Here is a 24,417-nt window from a genome sequence, read left to right on the forward strand (position 1 = left end):
ATTTATATCTTGGGATATCATTTTGTTACATACTGAAGTTGCACCTTTCCTATGGAAGTCATAGTCCATTATCATTTTTTGGTTCAGGATTTGTACAGTAATACTACCTATATTGTTTTTAATGCACATAAGTGTTCTTAAAACTACTACCTAAAAGTTAGACTCAACACAACAACAAAATATTTAACTGTTATGTTTGCTAAATTTCAGAGCTAGAAAAAATTCTCATGATTACAGACGAGTTTTTGTAAGAGTTTAGATGCAAACTATTAATACTTATTAACTAAAAATAAAAGGAAATGGCCTATCTCTTCCCTGTAATCCTGCAATTAAGATGCACTTTAGTTATTAAAGCAAGAATCCCAGAGTAATCCTCTATGTCTGTCATTCAAGCACACCATATAAGAGTATCAGCTATGATGATTCTCTTCCTCATCAAACTGACATTTCCATTTCCATTTTCTGAATGGTCACCATGAATTTTAAAGAGCTCGGGTCACTTCAAGGTCTCTCTTCCTGATGAGATTTCAAAAAAGAAGAAAGGCTGCATACTTAAAATTAGCACCCTAAACAAAGAATTGAAAAATATGGATCATATTTCATTTTTTTTTCTGCACTTCTTTTTAAAATTATGTACCCTTTTTGAATGCCAAAACGTCATCTTAGTGGTAATGTTTTTTGTCTTTACAATGAACACAAAAAAAGAAATTATTTTCATCCTGAAAGATAATTTAAATACCAAATGTTGAAATACTGCTACAATTAAAAAATCCTCAGCAATATGTGCACATGTTTATTTGTTTATTTAAACACTATTTAGAAAGAGTTTACTCAAATTCTTTGCTAGTCTTGTTACTACAATTCTGGAAATGCACTGCATGCAACATAAGTACTAACATAGAACCATAGAACCATAGAATTGCTCAGGTTAGAAAAGACCTCAAAGAACAGGAGTGCCCACAGCTGTATCAGGGCACTCAGAGCATGGTCCAGTGTGGTGAAACTGTGCTTATGCTGGGGAGTGGTGTCTCACTGCTGACAGTGACAGGACAAGGGGAAATGGCCTCAAGTTTCATCAGGGGAGGTTTAGATTGCATATCAGGAAAAACTTCTTTACAGAACGGATTGTTAAGTGCTGGAATGGGTTGCCCAGGGAGGTGGCTGAGTCACCATCCCTGGATATGTTTAACAACCGTTTGGATGTGGTGCTCAGGGATATGATTTAGCAGAGGGTTGTTAGAGTTTAGGTAGGATGCATAGGATGTTACTTTCTTGAACCATGTATGTTCTTGGGATAATTAAAAATGATTTCAGTAATTATCTCCTTGTCTCCAAAACAGTGTAAAGACCTGTCAAGAATTCTTTATATTACATATGTACACAGGACGCAGAAAGAATGGATAAGAAAATCAGAATATGTAGGAGTTTTGATTCATCTCCAGTTCCATCTTGGAAATTCAGATCCTTCCACAATAGTGTTTAATCATAGCTAACATGGCTAATCCAACTAATTCATAAGATGAATTATATACCTAATAGAACAAATATTTGAAGCATCATTAAACTAATCAAAAAAAAAGAAAAAAGAAAAAAGAAAAAAAAATACAGTTTCAATATCTGTACTAAAAATAGAAATGAAAAACTGATTTGTAATTTATTTGCTTTGAAGAATGGGACAGAAGTTATAAGTTTATTACAGTAAAATCAGTTTGTGCATGTGCTACTTACAGCCTTCATAAATATCTGTTGGTATGTGAACTGCTGCATGTTGGTAAGACGTTTGCCGTCGGAAAACAGGATCTTCTTCAAATACTGGTCTGATTCTCTGGCTGCCAGATTCAGTGTCATTCTTTTCAGGCTTTTTAAAATAAGAAATGTAGAGTACAAAATATTACAAAGTATGCCAAAACGATTCCTCCTTTTACATAAAAGACTCGCAGACTTTATAGCTAAAATTTTGCATTACTGTATAAAAACACTTATTTGCTCCACGTCTAGACATACTTGTGTATAATTCAATATGAATTACAGGTTATCAACAGAACTCAATCAACTTAGTGAAACTAAAAGCTTCAAAAGGAAGAGTCTAGCATCTTACATAGCCAATTGCATGACGGCAACTATGTTATCCTTTTATTACTTGTAATAATTTGTACTTAATTTTAAATATAAATGTTGCTTATCTTGATTTTTTAAATAACATTGTAAATCATGTACCTTAAAATACGATACCAGTAATACACAACTCATAAATAGGTTTTTGAGAAACAGTGATGCACGTGTAAGACGGAGAAAGGAAATGAAGCTTTTTCATAAGTTCTGACTGTCATAGTTTTTGTTTATTGGTTTACGTAACTAGTAAGTCTTGATGAAGTTGCCTGTCTGCTCACTACTACCACCTGCCTCCCTGCCTCAGTTTTCTAGCTTCTCTTACCTGCACCACTGCTTCTTGTTTCTTTTCAATCCACTCAGACTTTCAGTTAGGATTTTTAAAAAAATTGTAAAGCAGAAGTTTGTTTGTTTGTTTTTAGATACAAAACTGCATGAAGCATGAAAACCAAGAAGGGAGTGAAGATCAAAAGGGAGCTGCTAATGTCTTTGCTTGGCTCAGCTGCAGATGGAACAGGAGTCTCCATGGCATAAGCAGATTGCCACTTTAATTAATAATGAATCAACTAGGATACTAAATGATTACTTAGGCCAGCAATTATAAGCAATTATATGGATATTTTTAATTCTACAGAGTCATCAGTTTTTTTAAACGTATTATAGTTGAAAAACATTGCTGAAAAAGAAGCATCTGTCTGATGATTCAGGCACACCATGCATTGAAGCTATTCTCTATATACTTCCAATATGTCTATTATCCCTTATCCTCAATATACAGACAGCTGAATTTTAATTCAACTGCAAATCATCCTGATTAAAGCTAAGTTTCCTTATCTGTTTCACCATAGGATCATGAAAAGATACACAAGTTCAAATGCCTGAAATAAGCAGCTTTATCATGTAGATTGTGAAGAAGTAGTTTCTTTTGGAAACATAAAGGGTACAGCTTGTCCAAAAAGTGAAATCTACTGATTTCAGTAACACGGCAATTTACATATTAGCTCATTGCCCCAGGCTGCTTTCACAGTCCATGAAGAAAAATAGGCACTTTTGGAGCAAAATTAATCTCATCTCATCTTACTTAAACAGCTGTTTTCCCATGAGATGAATCAAGAAAGAAGCCACTCCTCCCTTCCATTGAGTCCAATAGCTGTAGGCCAGCTAGTGTAGATGTAGATGGCTGCAACATAACTGTCCAGAATTAGGGGAGATACATTTCACAATGCAACTCTATTTTACTTTTGGAAAAATGAAGTTAGGCATGAATTCTACTTTTTTTTTCTCTCTCTTTTCTTTCTTTTCTTTTCTTTTCTTTTCTTTTCTTTTCTTTTCTTTTCTTTTCTTTTCTTTTCTTTTCTTTTCTTTTCTTTTCTTTTCTTTTCTTTTCTTTTCTTTTCTTTTCTTTTCTTTTCTTTTCTTTTTATGTAGTATAGCTATTATATCTTATGCTAAGTTGTTAAGTTTGCTGTTTATCCCTTAATCCAACTCAGATGCATGAGACAGAAGGAAAGACAGAATTCTTAATACTCAAGGTGAAGGATGATACTTTTAATTTGTGCAAATTCGTGCAAAACTACTACCAGGTAAAGTCTAAGTCTACGATAACATTAAATAATCTAAACTGATATAATGTGCTAATTACTTAGAATTACTCTCATTGGAAAATCTGAGGCCAGATGACAGATACTGTCTATTTTCCTGTGCTTTTTCACTAAAAGTGTCTCTAGACACATCTATTTTCCATTGGGAGATTTGGAGGTTGTCAAAGGACTTCTATCACACTTCTTCATTTCAATTCTCTTCAGACAGTCATGTTTAAGCTTTGGAATATGAATTAGAAAAATGGGAAATGCTTGTACAATACAATCTAAAAAGTCCCAATACAGTATGCCACTTGCTTAACTTTACCAGAGGTAAGATCACTACAGCTTACTTTCAAGTAAACTGGAGCTGGTATCATTAATAGTTTATGTGTTCTGTAATTAGAAATGACACAGAATTTTGACTTCAGACAAAACATTTGAGTCCAATTTGACTCTTTTTTTTTTCCTTTTTATTCCTACAATCTCTCTTCCCCTCTCTATCTGTCCATCTATCTAACTGTTTCTGAGAATTGGGATACTATGTAACATGAAGAAATTCTGGAGTTCTTTTCACAAGTTATCTTTTTGTTTCGTGCTGCTCAAGGTAATGAATGTGTCTAATCCTGCAAATACAGTCTCAACAATTGATCTTATGTACGAAAAGAATTCCTTTCCTGTCTGCAAATCATTTGATTAAAAAAATGAAAACGCTTTCTGAAATGAGTACCAACAACTAAAGTCTCCTGTTGCTTTCACAGAACATTTCAGGAAAAACAAAACAAAACAAAAAAAAACACTGAAGCCATTGTGAAAATATCACAATGAGTGGATGTCATAAGATTTTTTCCAACAAATTTTCAATAATAGACACTTGAGAGCATGGTACAGTAAGATAGAAAGCGGGTAAACCATCAGATCTGTACTACAGAGTTCTGCATAAAGATTTTGACACTCAAGTATGCATTTTTAGAATTCCTAAAGCCTTTGAACACTAACTTTTATCAGTGCTCAGCGCCATTCTGAGTAACAGAATAAAACTGAGCCTTCAGTCTTTCCCATAACTCATGTTCTATGGAAGAAACTTTGAGTCTAGTACCAACATTTGACTGAACATCAATGAAACAGATTTTACGTAATCCACCAGAACATCTTAAATATTCAAATACAAGTCTGTTTTCCACACTTGTAATGGCACACAGAATCACGGAATTGAAGGGATTGGAAGGGATCTCTAGAGATCATCAAGTCCAAACCCACTGCAAAGGCAGGAACCCTACAATAGGTCTCACAGGTAGATGTGCAGACTGATACTGAAGATCTCCGTAGAAGGAGACTCCACAACCTCTCTGGGCAACCTGCTTCAGTGCTCTGTCACCCTTCCTGTAAAGAAGTTCTTCCTCATGATTACATGAAACTTATATTAAAGTTTAAGGTCATTGCTCCTTGTCCTTTTGCTACACACCACCAAGAAGAGCCTGGCCTTATCCATTTGCCACATACTTCCAGTCAGATATTTACAAACATTAATCAGATCTCCCTCAGTCTTCCTTTCCCCAGGCTGAACAGACCAAGCTTACTCAACCTTTCCTCATACAGGAGATGCTCCAGGCCCTTTGTCATCTTTGTGGTCCTCCATTGAACCCTTTCTAGGAGATCCCTGCCTTTTTTGAACTGGGGATCACAAAGCTGGACACAACAGGCTAGCATCGGAAGCATTACAGACATACTGGTACTGCCCTCAATACACCACTTCTTGACCAGCAGCCCTAATGCAAGACCTTACATATCCAATGGTTTGTAGTGGATTCTTTTACAAAAATCCACTTAGTTTTCAGTTGGCAACTACATGAATTACAAGTAAGCTACATCTCTATTAGGGGAGGAAAAAAAAAAAAAGAAAGAGAGAGAGAAGAAAAGGAAAGATGAAAAAGGAAAACCCCAGCGTTATTAATTATTTAAGTTTGGTATTTCTATCAAAAGTTTGACTGGATTGCTGCAGTGGTTGTTAAATTCTTAATAACCTCCTAAACTTTGCTTTCAGGAAAACAGTGAAACACCTATTTTCAAGGAATATAATCAAGTGTATGAATGTAATTAAAATTCAACTCCAACCAATTTGTCTCTCAAGTCAGGAAATGAAACACAATCAATACTGGCACAGAAAAATCCCGCATGAGATGGTGGCTGAAGATTAATTTTCTATCTATTTAAACCTGGTCTTCACTTATTGAATTACATTGTTACCTACCACTGACAGTCAGCAAAATATCTTAATACTTTCCCTGCAATGAATCTCCAGACTCATTTCTCTGTCCCTCGTGAGGAAGATAAAATCCATTTCTTCTTCAGTTCACATTTGTGCCAGTTTATGGCTATTTTTTTTTCCAATTAATATTTTTTCATGTGTCTGCACTATCAGAATAGAGGGAAATTGATGTCACTGGTAAGATCTGAGTAAAGTGGATTCTTCTGTGGGTGTTTTTTGTGATCTTGCCTAAATTACTTATGGCATGATCTAAAATAACTAGAGGTTACTTGCCATTTAGAGGGATATTTATACTATAGTCTCATAAACCAAAACATACTTGAAATAATGCAACTGCTCTTTCAAAGGCTTTGTGAACTTAAACTAAGTTATGTTCACATAGTAACTGGAAGCTTTATGCCAAGAAGTACCATTGAAAAGCAAACTACCATTAAATGAGAATGAAACAAAACAGCTTGCAAAACTCAGACACAGCTTAACTCCCATTTCACTGCAATTAAAAGTATCCTGATGTCTTTTCACAGCACTGAGTTATTTTTTTATCATCATCATAGCAATAGGAAGATGACTGGACTTTATACTATTTTATTTTCTTTTAGTTGAAAAGCACTGGTTCATTAGCTGAACAGATCAGGAACAGAAACCTGAAGATAGAACAGGTATTGGGATGAAGGACTGAAAATCTCAAGTCACATAAATATTTTAGCAATTACAGAATTACAGAATTGTAGGGGTTGGAAGGGAACTCCAGAGATCATCGAGTCCAATCCCCCTGCCAAAGCAGGTTCCCTACACAGATATAATCTTAAAGAGACCTACGCAATCACATTTTCTCTTCTAAAACTGACATAATATTTTAGTGAGTTGGAATTATGTGTTGAAACATTGATTTCTTCTTTGATAATCAAAACATAATTGAAAGTTTTGTTTTTTTCTCTTTGTTACAGATTACAGCTGACCTTCACCTCAAAGCTAAATAGAGACTATGGTAGTGACATCAACATGTAAAAATCCACATATTCCATCTCCAATATTTTCCTTAGCTACAAAGGCAGGCAAAATGGAATACACATTTTAAATAGCTAAGCACATAAAAATAGATCATCAGGAACCTCTTCCACTTCTCAGTGGGTTTTTAGGATGGAGGAGAGCTGCCTTACAGTAACACCAGCATCGTTCATTAGTTCCATGGACTTGTGCACATCTGACTTCTGTAAGTGCTTCCTAAAGTTTTATTCTTCTATTATGGGAATATCTTCTTACTCACAACTCTGCTACCAGGCTCAGGTACCCAGCAGAGTGATGCAAAGAATGCATGGAAAATCCCTATCTTCCTTGCTAAATCATTAGTCACCACCTACTTAGAAGTTTCTTTAGCCTTCCTTTTGATGTCAGTGTTAAAGAAGCACATCTCCATATCCCTCTTGAATAGCACACCTTTATCTTGAGTTCAGAGGTCTCTATGTATGCTCTCACACCAGCCTCTCAAGATCACCTGGTTCTTTTCTATACAGGGTGATGGCTTGGGAAAAAAGAGGAGTTTAAGACCAGGATGGTCACTATGAGTGTTTTTCCTGCCAGCCCCTAAGGTATTGGAAGCAAGTGCCTACTTCAGCAATGACTTTTACAGTTCCTTGACTGAATAAGATGATGTCATTAGACACCATGATGAATATGTGGTCATGTTATAATTAAAGCATATCTTAACTGATTTAAATATTATGAACCAATGAGAAAAGATCTAGTGAATTACTTAAAAAAAAAATCTTTTACAATTCCTGGCCTCCTTCGAATCCCTGTATTTAGATCCTACTAGAGTACTTACAGTAATAATAAAAGTAAAAGGAAACAAACATGTATAAGTTGCTTATAAAGGTCCTGCAGGATATTTAGCCACCATCTGCAATTCCAAGACCAAAATGCACTCTGGATAATTTAGATTTTTCATACAACACCCAAATTACAGGGTACTCTACTTTTATTGAAATAAATTACACTGCCGATCTTTTACTATTTCCACATCTGATTAAAGATAATATCCCTCAAGAATAAGATATGTTAAATCATCTTAATGCTTCATCAGGAATTAGTTGTAATACCACTGAATGTGAACATTTAATTAATTGGATTTTTTCATCTGATGCAGTTGTCTTTGCCATGCTTTGCTAGGTCACTGACTGATCCTGTTTCATAGCACATTCTTATCTCTGTAGTACTGGTTAAAGTCCAGACTTCGTAAATCTTGCAGCATACTAATTTGTTGCTCTTTCTTCTTAATTTGGCAGTCCTTTGTGTCAATAACAACATTAACAACTGTAAAGCCCTGCTCTGGGAAAGAGATTGGACTACATGACCCCCAGAAGTCCTCCTCATCTCATGTTCTTCTGTGATTCTGCAAGATAACACTAATGAAGCCAAAAACACTATAAAAACATCACTCACTAATACATGATTATATAAAATAAGAACATGTTTTTACTAATTAAATAACAGCTGTATTTAGGCAGATAATAAACATTAAATAAAACACAAAGCCACACACTCGCCTCTGAGTTACATATGAACAATTAAGTTTCCTTGCAGGCTACAGACAGTTTAATAATCTGAGTTAACTGCCACAGCACTGTTTTGAAACAGTGTTAGTGTGGTAAAAACTTAAAAATGTAAGTGTTAGTGTGGTAAAAACTTAAAAATGTAATACATCAAAAATAAATCAAAAATCAAAATGACATGAACAGAGGCAGAGAGGAATTTTAGAAAGGTATTCTATCCAATAGGAGAAACACATCAAAAAAGTAAATGGAACAACAAAAATAATAATAATAATTTAAAAAAAAAAAAAAAAAAAAAAAAAAGGAAGAAGAAACATGTCAGCTTTAAAATATTGCAAGAAATCATGAGAAAAGTAAAGGAAAATAAAATTTTAATAGGTCAGCTGAAAGCAAGTTCAAAAGTTTTAAAGTCTGGACAACTGTAATTTGTGGAATTCATGTAAAATCACCTGCAATACACATGACAAAGATGATCTGCAAGATTATCTATAAGACACCTTTTTACAAACAAGCTTTAAAACTCTAAAAGACTGGCAGTCACAAGAAAAAAAATAACTGAAGAAGCCTACGCACAGGCAGCACCTGCCAAATGTGTTTTTCTGAAGCTAAACCCCAGATTCAGCCCAATCAAAGTGACATGACCCTTTCTATTCAGCCCATTTCAAAATGGCATGTCAAAACACTCACACAGCACTGTTACGTGGAATTGGCCAATAAAGAACTCACTAGAAATAGCTATTTCTAATTCTCTAAAAACTCAGATGTCAGATGTTGAAGCTGCTTTTATTTACCAACAATGATCACTCCACATTCACTGCAACTGTTATAACTCATGCATCTGATACTAGTAGGAAATGTCCTCAAGGAAGCAATTTTCCATTAAACTGATGAATCACTCACTTTAGGGCTGAATTTTGATATTTGATGTGACATAAATTTAGCCTCCATAAGGAGAATTCAAGATCTGCTCTTTTGTGCAAATTTGCCTTCGAGGTAGGACTCTCCACATTAGGAACATACTCATCTCTTTAGGACATTGACAACTACAGTTATCACTCTTGTCCTTTTTATTTCATAACTCTGTTTCACAGGTAAGAGGTAGCTTTGGGGCAGTCATTTCATTATCATGCATTTTTATTTGCAGCCTTGAAAATATATTCATTTGGGAGAAGAGTAGAGTTGTGCAAATTGGAATAAAAGAATATAAACCTGACACAGTTTTTTTTAAAACAGAATACTTCCCCCCCCCCCCCCCCAAAAAAAAAAAAAAAAAAAAGCAAGAACATTTGCTCCCTGTGGAGCCTTTTCCTATGAGTTGGACTCAAGCTTTCCTGGAATAGCTTGAAATAGAAAGACCTGAGGTCTCACAATGACACTTAGTAAAAAAAAACCCACATTCCTAAAATAAAAATTAAAATAAAATAAAAATAAAGCAGCTTCAAGATGAACACGCCAGGTGAATAACCATTGTTTCTACTCACTGAGAAAGGGGAGGTTTGGTGAGAGCACAGCCCACACTTCCCATAGGGTGCCACATCTGTGCATGTGGGAGGTGGGACAATTGGTGAGAGCTGTAAAGCTTTGTCCCTCCTTGCTCAGGAGACCGGCTTTCCTTGGCAGTCTCTGAGACCACAGGACGAAACATGGTCTTCACCAGACAGCAGGCTTATTCTAAGACCATGGCAACCCAGACAGAAGGTCTGCCCAGAAATGTTGCTGTTCAGGTCTCTGGCTACAGGGAGTACCTGAGCCTGCTGCTGCCCGGGGAGAGTGGCAAGGACTCCACCTGTGTGAGGTGTGAGCAGGTGGACGAGCTGCTCAGCCTGGTGGTGGAGCTCAAGGATGAGGTGCAGAGACTTAACACCATCAGGGAGTGTGAGTGGGAGATTGACTGGTGGAGTGACTCGCTGGCTTACTAGAGGGAAGGGTTCCAGGAAAATACCCCCAGAAAGGTAGTGGACCCCCTGTCCTATCAGTTGGACAGACCTGACTGATGAGGAGGGTTGGAAGAGAGTCCCTACTAGGTGTCATGGGAGCTCCCCCTGCCTGCTTTGACCACTCCCGCAGCTCCCTCTAAGCAACAGGTTCCAGTTGCTGGAAATTGAATGGGAGGTGAGTGGAGAGGTGATGGAAGATCCGCCTAGGAGGGAGCCTACAGCGAGGCGGTCACCCCCGCGCCTTGAGACTGCCTCTGACAGGAAAGAAAGAAGGGTGGTAGTGGTGGGTGACTCCCTTCTCAAAGGAACAGGGCCGTCGGGAAGTGTGCTGCCTTCCTGAGGCACTGGTTATCAGGGACATAACCAGGAAACTCCCTAATCTGGTTAGGTCATCTGATTATTTTCCATTACTCGTAGTTCAGGTGGGCATTGATGAAATTGCTCAGACAAGCCTATGAACTATGAAAAAAGATTTCAGGGGCTTAGGGCATTTAGTTCAAGGAGCAGGAGCTCAAGTGATCTTCTGCTCTATACCTTTAGGGGCAGTAGGGACACTGAGTAGGATCAGAAAGCACAAGCAAAGAATAATTGGCTAGTGTCAAGCCAGAAACTTTGGGTTATATGATCATGGAGTAGTTTACTCGGCCCCTGGCCTGTTGTCTGTCCGTGGAACCCACCTAACTCAAAGGGGGCAACAAATCCTAGCGCAGGAGCTAGCGGGGCTTATTGAAAGAGCTTTAAATTAACTGTGAAGGGGAAAGGAGAAAAACCAGGTCTCACAAGAGATGAGCCTAGGGTAATGATGCTTAAGCTGGGAGTGAGGCAGATGACTAAACTGAAGTGCATCTACACCAATGCATGCAGAATGAGCAACAAGCAGGAAGAGTTGGAAGCGATTGTGAGTCAGGCTACTTATGACCTTGTTGCTATTACTAAAACGTGGTGGGACCACCCATGGGAGTGCTGTGATAAATGGCTACAAGCTCTTCAGAAGGGGTAGATGAGGAAAGAAGGGTGGTGGTGTGGCCCTTTATATTAAAGACTGTTTTGATGTTGAAGAATTTGGGGTTGGAAATTACATAGTTGAGTGTCTATGGGTAAGGATCAGGGGGAAGGCCTTAGGGGCAACATCTTGGTGGGGGTCTGTTATAGACTGCCTAATCAGGATGAAGAGATGGACAAAGCATTCTATTAGCAGCTGCAGAAGTCACTTGTTCTCATGGGAGACTTCAACTTCCTTGATATATATTGGAAATATAATACAGCACAGAGGAAACAGTCCAGGAGGTTTCTAGACTGTGTGGAAGATAGCTTCTTTATGCAACTGGTAGGAGAGCCTACCAAGGGTGGTGCCCTGCTGGACCTGGTCTTTGCTAACAGAGAAGGACTGGTGAGGGAAGTGAAGGTTGGGGACCGTCTTGGGCAGAGTGACCACAGAATTGTAGAATTCTCCATTCTTGGAGATGTCAAAAGAGTGACCAGCAAAACTACTTTCTTGAACTTCCAGAGGGCAGACTTTGAACAGCTCAGGACGCTTGTAGCACGGGTCCCTTGGGAGTCGCTTCTTAAGGGTAAAGGGGTTTAGGAAGGCTGGACGCTCCTCAAGATGGAAATCTTAAAGGCACAAGAACAGGCTGTCCCTGAGTGCCGTAAGGCGAGAGGTAGGGGAAGACGAACGACAGGTGTGGATGAGCCAGGAATTACTGTTGAGACTCCGGAAGAAAAAGATGTCTACGTCCTCTGGAAGAAGGGACAGGCTACTTGGGAAGATTACAAGCAAGTAGCTAAGGTATGCAGGGAGGAAGTTAGGAAGACAAAACCCCAGCTTGAACTCAGATTGGCCACTGCAGTAAGAGAGAATAAAAAGTCCTCTTATAAATATATCAATGATAAAAGAAGAACCAAGGAGAATTTTCATCCTAAACTTGATGCAGCAGGAAATGTGGCCACTGAGGATAAAGAGAAGGCTGAGTTCCTCAACACCTTCTTTACATCTGCCTTTAATAGCCAGACAAGTTATTCTCCAGGCATTTTATGCCTTGATCTGGAAGTCTGGGATGCTACTCAGAATATACCCCCAGCAATTCAGGTGGGGACAGTTAGAGAGAGAGCTCCTTCTCCATATGGACTGTCACAAGTCCATGGGACCGGACAGCCTACAACCTTGGGTGCTGAGGAAGGTGGTGGGGGTGATTGCTGAGCCGCTCTCTGGCATCTATCAGCGCTCCTGGTTAACTGGAGAAGTCCCAGAGGATTGGAGGCTTGCTGATGTGACTCCCATCTTCAAGAAGGGCTGTAAGGAGGATCCGGGGAGCTACAGGCCTGTCAGCCTGACCTCACTACTGGGGAAAGTCATGGTGCAAATCATCTTGGGTGAGATCACACAGCACGTGTGTGGTGTCCAAGGGATCAGACCCAGCCAGCATGGGTTCATGAAAGGCAGGTCATGCTTGATCAACCTCATCTTCTACGACTGGGTGAACAGACTGGTAGATGAGGGAAGGGCTATTGATGTAGTCTACCTAGACTTCAACAAAGCCTTTGACATAGTCTCTCACAGGCTTCTTCTGGGGAACCTGGCTGCCTGTGGCCTGGACAGGTATACACTCCTCTGGATAAGGAACTGGCTAGAGGGCCGTGCCCGACGGGTAGTGATGAATGGAGCTAAGTCCAGCTGGCAACCTGTTACAAGTGGTGTCCTCCAGGGGTCGGTACTGGGGCCTATCTTGTTTAATATCTTTATTGATGACCTAGATGAGGGGATTGAGTGTACCCTCAGTAAGTTTGCAGATGACACCAAGTTGGGAGGTAGTGTCGATCTGCCTGAGGGTAGGGAGGCCCTGCAGAGGGATTTAGATAACCTGGATTGCTGGGCTGAGGTGAATGAGATGAGGTTTAACAAGGCCAAGTGTCGGGTCCTGCACTTTGGCCACAATAACACCATGCAGCACTACAGGCTTGGGGATGAGTGGCTGGATGAGTGTGAAGAAGAGAAGGACCTGGGGGTGTTGGTTGATGCTCGGCTGAACATGAGCCGACAGTGTGCCCAGGTGGCCAAGAGGGCCAACGGCATCCTGGCCTGCATTAGAAACAGTGTGCCCAGCAGGAGCAGGGAGGTGATCGTCCCCCTGTACTCAGCACTGGTGAGGCTGCACCTCAAGTATTGTGTTCAGTTTTGGGCCCCTCACTACAAGAAAGACATTGAGGCCCTGGAATGTGTCCAGAGAAGGGCAATGAAACTGGTGAGGGGTCTGGAGCACAAGACTTATGAGGAGCGGCTGAGGGAGCTGGGATTGTTCAGTCTGGAGAAGAAGAGGCTCAGGGGAGACCTCATTGCACTCTACAACTTCCTGAAGGGAGGTTGTCATGAGGAGGAATTTGGACTCTTCTCGCAGGCAATGAAGAGGACCCAGGGAAATGTCCGCAAGTTGTACCAGAGAAGGCTTATGTGAGACATGAGGAAAAACTTCTCTCAGAGAGTGGTCAGGCATTGGAATGGCCTGCCAAGGGAAGTGGTGGAATTGCTGTCCTGCTGCTGCTGGCAGTGTTCAAGAGGTACCTGGATGAGGAGCTACAAGCTATGGTTTAGTTTGTGGTAGCAATGGTAATGAGAAGATCTAGTTGGACTAGATGAAGGTTTCCAACCTTGTGATTCTATGATTCTATGATTCTAAAAAAGTTTTGCTACTGCTGCTGTCAGTCATGCACTCACTGTTAGCTCAAATGTTCATTTTCCAAAGTATGGCAGCTAAATCACACTGTTAAAATGGTAATAACAGATTTCAGATACGGAAGAGGGAAGTACACAACAAAAATACTGGTATATATACTTTTCTAAAAGACGTAGAAGTCATGTCAACATGAAATTGAACTACAAAATATGCATTACACCTAGTCTAAATAAGTCCAAATTTAAATTTACTCCTGGTCACTAATACCATAAAACTATAAAGCACCAGATATCAAATCCAGAGCATGTTCAGATTTGGTTTCAACTAAACCTGGCTGTGTCACTGTCTGACTCATTTTTACTAAGTTCATCATAACTTCGAAGTCTACTTTGCAATATTAGATACCATAAATTAGTAGAGAAGAAGCATGCTTGTATAAGTCTCTAAGCAAAGACTCAGCAGTTATCCAACGGCACTGACAGTATGCCTATAAACGATCAATGTCTCTGCTAGTGAAAATCTAGAAAAATTACCAGTTAGATAATCATTCTCTTATTTGCTTACTTCTGCCCGATATTTACATTGACCATAAATATGACTTGGGGAAAAAAAAGAAAAAAAAAAGGAAAAAAAAAAGTTTGGTGTAAAAATGACTCTATTTTGTAAATTTAAGAAGAGCATTTTCTGGAGCTAATGGTGTGATTGGTCCCAATATCTCTCTGTTTTAAAATGAGGACATATAACACATATAAAGAAAATGGGTTACAGGTTGCCCATGTTTAACAACATGGATTAGAGTGCTCTAAAATAATACCTAGAAAGAAGTAGAATATATTTTTTTCATCTTTACCATTATTATCACCTTACAAATATCAACATTTATGCTGCAATTTTATTTTCAAGAGGAGCTAGTATTTCAGATAGCCTACAGCTTCCTCAAAAGGGGGAGTGGAGGGATAAGTACTGATCTCTCTGGTGACAGCAACAGGACCTGAGGGAATGACATAGAACTGCGTTGGAGTATTTCAGGTTGGGTGTCAGGAAAAGGTTCTCCACCAAGCTGGCACTGGGCTGGTTGAAGTTCAGAAAGTGTCTGCACAACACACTCAGACATATGGTCTGATTTTTGGGTGGTTCTTTGAGGAGCCAGGAATTGTACTTGATGAGTTCAACTTATGAGTCCCTTTCAATCCAAGATATTCTATGATTCTATGATATTGTTCCAAAACAGCAAGGAATCACTAATTTAGAAATGCAGTCTAAACCATGTGACAAATTCAGAAATGTTCTTACAAGATTTCTCCCTGAATGTTCCATAAAGTAATAATAATAAAAAAAGATTTTCATATTTTAAACAGCCATAGGTATACTCAGGATTGATCCAGAATCCACAGATTGGCCTAATCACAGGGTCAATTCACATTTTCTGCAGATCCTTACTCCCAAAAGCAACTGTAATTCCAGAGCTTTTATGTTAATTACTTAACATAAAACCAAAAAGTGCTACTGCCATTCATTAATACATGAACAATAACACCACACTGCTGTTAATCGTGACTGCAATACTAACATCAGATTGTATAAAAAAAATCACTAGTAAATCAATGATGTTAAGTGGGGACACAACTCTTGCCAGGAGACAAAAATGCCAGCTCCCAATTAAAGTCTAATGAGTAAGACCTTTGTGCTGTAAACTTCCAGTGAAGCATGGCTGCTTTAATGTTAAAGAATTATTTGTTTATTTATATTGCTTAGACATTTCAGTTGAATTATGACAAAAACACAATCTGCTTTTCCTTAGGCTGTTATATCTCTTACAGGAAGGAATACATAAAAATACAAGACGAAAATGCACTAAGGTAGTAAAGGAACAAGACACAAAGAGAAGATCAGAGAAATGATACGGGAAGAATCAAGGAAGAATGAAATTAAGTAACTGAACAATTTAATACATAGTGAATAGGTGGATTACCTGAGCTAATGAGAACAGAAAAAATTGATTTGGCAAGGTTCTATTAAGAAAACACAAAATCACTAGACATGAAATGAAGACCATTACAAAAATGAGAAAAGAAGTGCATAGTGAAGCAAAGATAACTGCAAAAAGGGTGGAGAACAAATGACAAGAAGAGAAAATGAATAAAAAAAACAGGCAAAGCAATATTAAAACCTTTGGGAAAGGGAATACTAATATGGGTCCAATAAACACCCTGCATCATGTGTACAAAGTGATTCGACAAAAGTAGTTGACACCTGCAAATGAAAGTATATTACACAGATGGTATATCAAATGGAAAGAGTTCTAGGGAACAGGACAGTGAATGAAACCCTGAGAGACCTGTATTAAATTACAAATTTTGCCATTATCTTCCTATGTGATACGAAAAATGAGAATGTAATACCTCCTACCTTGTTGTGAAGATAAAACCATTAATTATCATGAAGTGCTCACATATTACAGCACTGTGGGGGAAATGAGCAAGTAGAATCTAATTACTGCTGTAATATAAGTGTCCAAAAGTTATATTACTGACTGATGGACTAAGAGGTTACAAATTAATTATTTTATTTGGGAGACTAAGGCTAAAGAATACACTTATTTTTCCTTAAAGTCCAAGTGAACACTGACATTAGATTCTAAAAGACTCATCTAGACTACAGATAGGAAGTGAAAGAGAAGGATTTTCTGAATGTGGTACAAGAACAGGAAGAAGGAAAATAAAATAAAGTGAAGAATATTAATATACACTAGAAAATAATACACTGACTTAGAAAAGAGGATTTTTCCTCTTGTAAAGCTACAATTTTAAAGGATTAGTGGAGTTAAGACAGGAAACCAGGATCTGTGAGATTAATTTCTTCTAATTTTTAAACATCTAAAAGTTATGATTTAAAAGATCTAAAGAGAGAAATAAATACCTGAAAGTCATTCAGCTGACCTGTGTCAAACTCTTAGCACAGAATAAAACAAATAGCTATACACAGTGACTAGGTTAATCTTAGATACCTAATTTTAATGAATAAATTACTGATACTAATTATTCTTACTTCTACTTTTAGAAAAAGCTGTCAGGTAGTATGATTAAATAAAGGTCTATGGCATAAAAGAACAGAAAGTACAAATTTCTTATGAGACAAAAAATGGACGGCAGATGCAGTTTTACTAGTCAGTGTTTTGGAAAAGACTCATTTAAAATCTCTGCCTATGAAAAAGGTGCTAAGTTGTCTCATCTGTTTCATATACACTCATTGCCAAGGTTTCCATAACTAAAACACCTTATTTGTTTTAAGACAGTCTACACATAAGGTAATGCACGTGTAGGATGACTAGTAAGGCTAATGAGTGCCTCCAGAGCCCCAACACACTGCTACTTATTCACCCGATCAAAAGTTCAGCCCAAAACTAAACTGTTAGAGACCCCACTATGAAGGTACCATTAGCTATATGAGACCTATCTTCTCCTTTCTTCCCTCATTTGGCTGAGAAGTGCGCTACTCTAAAAGGGCAATCTAGAGCAAAGACATTATTTTATGTGATGTACACCAGTTTCTTTGTTGCCTACAAGGTTGTCTTCCTAAAATGAAATTAATCTTTATGAACATCTTCTTTGTCCATAAATGCCCAACCATCTGTCAATTTTCAGCTGTATGAGTGGGACATTTTATTTTCTTATTGTCATCAGAGCTTATCAAGGATTACTGCTTTTATTAGAGCTTAAGTTTAATAATTTTTAGCATCATTATGAAATGTTCAGCTTTATTAAACAACAAGAAAAAGAATTTACAGTATGTTTTACTAGGATGAACAAATACAGGCCATAGCAGAAAGGCTGAACCAACTGTAAGAGATTATTCTTTTACACCATTGCCTCAAAGCTTGCTGGGGACACAGATGAACAAGTCCATGCAAGTCCTGGCCAAAGGTTAAGAAATCCTTTGTCCGAGGGACACAGATGGACAAGGCCAGCAGCAATCTCGAGGGAGATGGCCATCTCATGGGGTTGCTGCACATGACTTACCCAAGCGCCCAGGAATGCCACACTGGCAGAAGAAGGATAAAAATTGGACCTACAACCATGAGATTGGGTTTTCTGGAAACAGATTATTTACGAAGAGGGGTTTCTGACATGAGAAACCTCACAACATGCATCTCTCCCTCCTAGACTTGCTCTGCACTCTACTTGCACACTGAAAAAGAACAAAGGTGTTTGCCATTAGAATGCCTGCATGCTGACGGACTCTCCTGGGCCTGCTACCTGAGTCCTGCTGCTTTTTCCCAGACTTACCCTGCGGCTTCTTCCTGCTACCTCCTTGCTGCCCAAGGCTGGCCGTGCTGCTGCTGCTCTCCCCCTGCGCTTTTGCCTCAGACTGTATGGTATACAGTCTGAGTATACAGATATCAGAAAACCTCCTGTCCCTCCTATAATTTGGAGTGAGACACCAACAAGTAGGAGCAGTGGCTAAGATATTCAATTAGAACTCATGGGGAAATTGTCTTCAATTCAGCCAGAAAAAGATTGATCAGATTGCCAAAAAGGCATAAATGCTACAATAAACAAGTGTTACTTGTTCATTAACAGGTTGGCCCTGGCTAACAAGGAGCTATTTTTAACTTAACAGTAATTATTATTGCAACTTTCACCCCAAGAGTTTAAAAGGAAAAAAACAAAGCAAAACCCTCACACAGAAATAAAAATAAGAGTTCTGGTGGAATAAAATTGTTTTGCACCATAAGGAAAAAATTATCTGAAATAAAGTCGAAGACATAAGTAAACTCTGGAGCAAAATTTCCTTTTCTGGTTTGCCTAACCAGTCTGAATTCACCTCAAGACCCTTCCTTCCTAATACTATTTGATCATAACAGATGCAGCAGGCCTTTTAATTTCAGACCTTAATTTACCATTGCTGTACTACATGGTATGTTTACCTTCAAAAACTAACTGAAACCTAGTTTTGTAATCCATCTGTACCTGACATACTAGTGAATCCAATCAGAAGAAACCTATCTTAGTTTTAAGGCATACACATTTCAGAACTTAAGACAATTAATTTGTTTGTGGTATCTGAAATCCAGTACTCATAATTCTATATAAGCGTATCAGATAGTTTTGCTTGGCATGATATACGCACCTTCTTGAATTGCCTTACAACAGAAGCATCAACTGCAATAGTGATGCCATCAATCTCTAAAGAATACTTGATTAAAAAGTGCAAATGATGCATGCTGGCACTTCTGGTTAATACACTTACAAAATCTTTTCCATGCTTTATAAACTAAATCTATACTGAAGACAAGAGGTTGTATTATCTCAAGTAAAGGTGAATATAACTTGCCTTCTCCCAAGACATTAAGATTTTTAATATTTAAAGCCAGATAAGAAACTTCAAATCACTTGCTGTGAGAGTTTCAGTAGAACTGGGCATTGGAATCCCATACATTTTCTCTAAAATTTGAGACCAGATTTTCAATTTCTCACAACCTTATTATACACATATGAGTGATCACAAAATGCATGAAAACAGTTACTCAATAACATTTTCTATCTGCTTCCATCTCATGTGGAAGAATTCTTAGAATACAGAACAAAATAGTACTCCTTCTGAGTAAATTATTTACACCCCTCATTTTGATTCTCAAATCCTATAATCATATTTATATTACATATCAAAAAGTGAATGATACTGCTGTCAGGATTTTTTTCTTCCTACACATTCCCTGATCAGCAACTCAAAACAGTGCATGAATAAACCAGGTCTTGCGAATAAGAAAAAAAAAATACTGTCTGGCTCTTAAGAAAACCTGTAAATAAATTTTTAAGTTTCTGCTTTTCTTACTTCTGCAAAATATTTAAATGTTTATTTAGCATTCAATTAATCTTTTCATTCCCTTAATTTTCTGAGATTATAGACAATAAAGGAAAAAAAAATTACTTACATCATTCTGATCATCTTTTGCATTGTAATAGATTATATCATTATTCTGTAAAAGAAGAAAAGAAGGAAATTGATTAAAATAGGGCATAAATTTCACTAGCAGCAATCAGTACTAAAATACAGAGGTAAACCTGCAATTCTTTATGCATTCTCTTTGAAATATCACAGAGTAAAATGTTGCATGTAACATTTCCCATTTCCATATTCAACTTAATTCATTTGATAATTTATCTCTGGAAAATTGCATAAGACATGCTAACAGCTAGAAAAGTACACACTGTGTGGGATGAAATCCAGAGATCTGTAAATTCCTTAGTCTAGACATATGAAGATTTTTACATGCAAGTAGGTGATTTACACATAAAGAAGTCCAGCAGATAAAAGAATGCACAAATATTACTGAGCATACTAAGCGTTTGTTGCACACACTGATTGGTTTAACTCCTGGAGTAAAAACAAAAATTGGGAAAGAATGTCTAACTGCTGCAGTGTACAGTGAAACACAGAAGCCCTGCAGAAACACAGTACCATATAATCCATACAAAGCAATGAAGGAGAATATTACTGATTACCAATTATTACCAATTCAGTCAGCAAATCAATTCTGTATAATATCTATACTGGTTTGAAACTCCTGGAATTTTCTATGGAATATATTTTTGTTTTCTCTTGAAATGTTTCTGAGCCATTTAATAACCCTACAGAGTAATATTCAGTAGCATAGATTTCCAATAAATTTAAGTGCTCTACTGTACCTTATACTTTTTCTTACACTTTTTAGACTGAAAGTAATAGTCATATGCAACTTTTATGAACACATTTACATGTACATATTTTTTTCAAGCCCTAGTGATTGTGAATAAAAAAAAATCATAGCTAACCTTTGTCAAGTCCAGTAGCTTGTTTAAAATAGGCAAATGAATGTATTCTCTGAAAACAGACTTTTTTTTTTGGCTGTAAGCAATACTTTTGGAGCATATGAATCTAAACAAAAATTTCACCCCAAAGTTCTCTTTTCTTTTATGAATACAAACAGGAAAGAATGGTTTCAGTAATCATTTTTCAAGTGAGCGAGACAAAGAGAATTATTACTTGCTTTAAAAAGGTACCTTGTGCTACAAGTTAATGCAGTTCACCTTTATAAATGATCTGTTTCCTTCATAAATAATTATATCATTCATTCTCATTTGTGACCTTTTTGAGATGCGAACATGAAGTATGTCATAGATGAGCTAAAGGTCAATATGAAGTAAATGTTGTTGACATAGCCTCATCCTCTCTCCCTCAAAATGCACTTTTCCAACTTTCCATCAAAATACTGTTCTATTCTCAGCTCACTATATTTCACATTTGTGTCTGGGTACCTAAGACAGAGCTCATAGTGTGATGCAGATAAAGGATGAAACTCCTTTGATCATTTGGCATGACCCATAGCCATGATTATTAAATATCAGCATTAATTGTTTATTCATTTGTTACTTGATTGTTAATAACAGAATCACAGAATCATAGACAATTCCACATTGAAAAGAACCCACAAAGATCATTGAGTCCTATGTCTGGCTCCACAGAGGAACACTCAAAATTCAAACTCTATTCTGAAAGCATTGTCAAAATGCTTCTTCAACTCCAGCAGGCTTGAGGCCATGTCTACTGCCCTAGTGAGCATTCCTCAGGGCCCCTCTTAGGAAAGAACTTTTTCCTAGTATCCAGTCTGAACCTCTCCTGATCATGAAAGACTTGTGGAAGCCTTCAAGCAAGTTGTAAGTTGTAGAAGATTCAATTTTCTTTGAATACTTTTTACTTTACATGTGGTTGTGTACAAAACAACTATTCTGTAAATAAATTGATCTGTTTAAAAAGCTGTGTGATTTACTGGCAGACAGCATTTAAAACCACTCAAGACCCAGTCCTGAGTGGTACTAGTAGGGAATGTTAGCACAAGTGTTTTGAACATGTTCTGTTAAACAAAAATTTGTTTCAGTGTTTCAGTTCAGAAGACAAGGAAAAAGGCATACTTCTCCCACCTGCCTCCTTATGCCATTACAGCAGTTCTGCAATTCTTTTCCTAACATTTTCTTCAGGAGAAACTTGACCAGGAAAAAATAATACGGACATATTTATCTAGATAATATATATATCAATGATTTCATTTTAAAAAGGAATGTTTTCCACTAAATACAAGCCTATTCAATCTTTACAGAATCATAGAGTGACCCGGGTTGAAAAGGACCATGATGATCATCTAGTTTCAACCCCCCTGCTATGTGCAGGGTCGCCAAAGGGGTTGGACTCGATGATCTCTGGAGGTCCCTTCCAACCCCTACAATTCTATGATTCTTCTGTGATTCAATCACTAGACCTGGCTGTCCAGAGCCGCATCCAGCTTGGCCTTCCTACCAACTTTAAAACAAGATATCAATTTAGTTCCCCACTCCATTGCTATTTCTTGTGCTTACCCTATACAGTCATTAAATCACTTAATGTACAGATTTTTAACATGGTTAATTTTTAACTCTATGAATACATATAAACATAATTATGTTTATAGAATCATTGAATCGAACCTACTTATACAAAATGATTCTTTATTGTCACAGTTATTTTTTCCCCATTCTTTTATATATTTACTTGTTTAATTCGACAAGAGGTAACACAACATTCCTATCTACTTCTACTGGACTAAATAAAATATTTTAAACCACCTATTAAAAATTTATGCTTCAGATGCATGATGTTTTTACTAGTTAATTAAGTAACCTTCCGAACACAAATTAGATACTTTGTTACAGTATACTTGTCTCGCAGTTCATTATCCTGCCCACAGACATTACCTATACAATGCATAAACTAAAACTGACATTGGTCACATCTCACTGCTTTTAATGTAGAAAATGAGATAGATGGTGCTACACTACATTGAGCACTGTACAGTTCACAGATTAGATTCATGGATCAGTTGAATCTTTAGTGGGCAATTTTTCATAATTTAACCACTTCTAGATGGCAAGATCAAATTGTTTTGTTGCTGGTTCTCAAGGAAATAGTTTAGTTATTTATTTATTAACTCAAAGACAAAGAATTGCAATCTTTATGCTTTTATACACTTCTGCACCACTTTGCCATCAGGTAATACTGCACAGTTTTTCAGCAAGCTTGAGATAGAATGTACTACCATTGATTTCTTTTTTCATTTTTATATGTTGTTTTCATTATTGCTTGTACAGTTTGAAAAAGTGAAGAGTAGCTTTTGCTGTCATAAATTCCCATCCAGTGCAAACAGGTTCAGTATTTAACAGAGACATGAAAGGAAAAAAAAATGTACAGACCAGCTCACTAATGTTGCTTAGTGACTCAGTGTTCTTCTATCTTCATAAACTTTCTCCATCCATAATCCCACTGATATTATTTACAGATGTAAGACTGTGTCATTGTCTTTACAATGTTGTCCATTTCAATAGCACTTTGCTTTCGTATGAAATAACTCCAATGGGAACCACTACACATTAGGCAGTATTAATGGCTTAGTAAATTTCATTGCAAAGAATCCAACTTTTCTGATCTCTACAAACACTCTGTCTAGAGATTTGAAGAAAAACACAAATTCATCAAATAGGATAAAAGTCTGGGAAAATGTCATTTTTCAAAAAACCTGCAGATGAAATTTAAATTACACTATGACTAACTTACACTCATATTTTGAGTCTTTTCAGATGTCAGTGGATTATGAGCTGGTTTGGCCAAGTTCTGTGACTAGTGGGGTGGAGGGATCCATGGAGCAGGGAAGTGATAATCCGTCTGTATTCACCTCTGGTGAGGTCACACCTCAAGTACTGTGTTCAGTTATGGGCCCCTCATTACAAGAAAGACACTGAGGTACACAATCATGTCCAAAGAAGGGAAGCAAAACTGTGAGGCGTCTGGAGAAAAAGGCTGAGGGAACTGATATTTTTTAGTCTGAAAAGGGGGCTTGGAGGGGACCTTATCACTCTCTACTGCCTGATACGAGATTGTGGAGAGGTGGGGGTTCTTTTCTCCCAGGTAACTAGAGACAGCATGAGAGGTAACGGCCTTAAGTTGCAAGAGATTCAGCTTAGGTATTGGGAAAATTGGGTTAGTGGGCATAATGAGGATGAGTTGAAGTTGGATTGGATGATCCTAGTGGTCTTTTCCAATTTCACTTATTCAGTGATTCTATTCTATACAGTAATATCTGACCCTTGCAGATAATTCAGTGTGTAGTGATAACTTGCTTACATCTAGTTAGAGATTCTCCTCAGTTCCACATAGTACCAAAGGTGAAAGTTCCTTTGCAACCCTACCATTTCATGGCTCTCATAGAAAACCAGGCTCCATAAAATTAGT

General features: G+C 37.6%; 1 protein-coding gene across 5 annotated transcripts in view; it reads right to left on the minus strand.

Annotated features, from left to right (window-relative positions):
• The window catches only part of CACNA2D1 (calcium voltage-gated channel auxiliary subunit alpha2delta 1), a gene marked incomplete at both ends in the record, with an annotated part of 353,068 nt that overhangs the window by 131,912 nt on the left and 196,739 nt on the right, over positions 1-24,417 (minus strand). For all 5 annotated transcript variants that reach the window (XM_079549445.1, XM_079549444.1, XM_079549443.1 and 2 more), the window contains 2 exons: positions 1,729-1,858; positions 20,054-20,098. In XM_079549445.1, coding sequence (XP_079405571.1) covers positions 1,729-1,858; positions 20,054-20,098 — 175 coding nt within the window. The remainder of the gene's footprint in view (positions 1-1,728; positions 1,859-20,053; positions 20,099-24,417) is intronic.

Source organism: Tetrao urogallus (assembly GCF_951394365.1).
Source record: "Tetrao urogallus genome assembly, chromosome: 1".
Classification (NCBI taxonomy): domain Eukaryota; kingdom Metazoa; phylum Chordata; class Aves; order Galliformes; family Phasianidae; genus Tetrao; species Tetrao urogallus.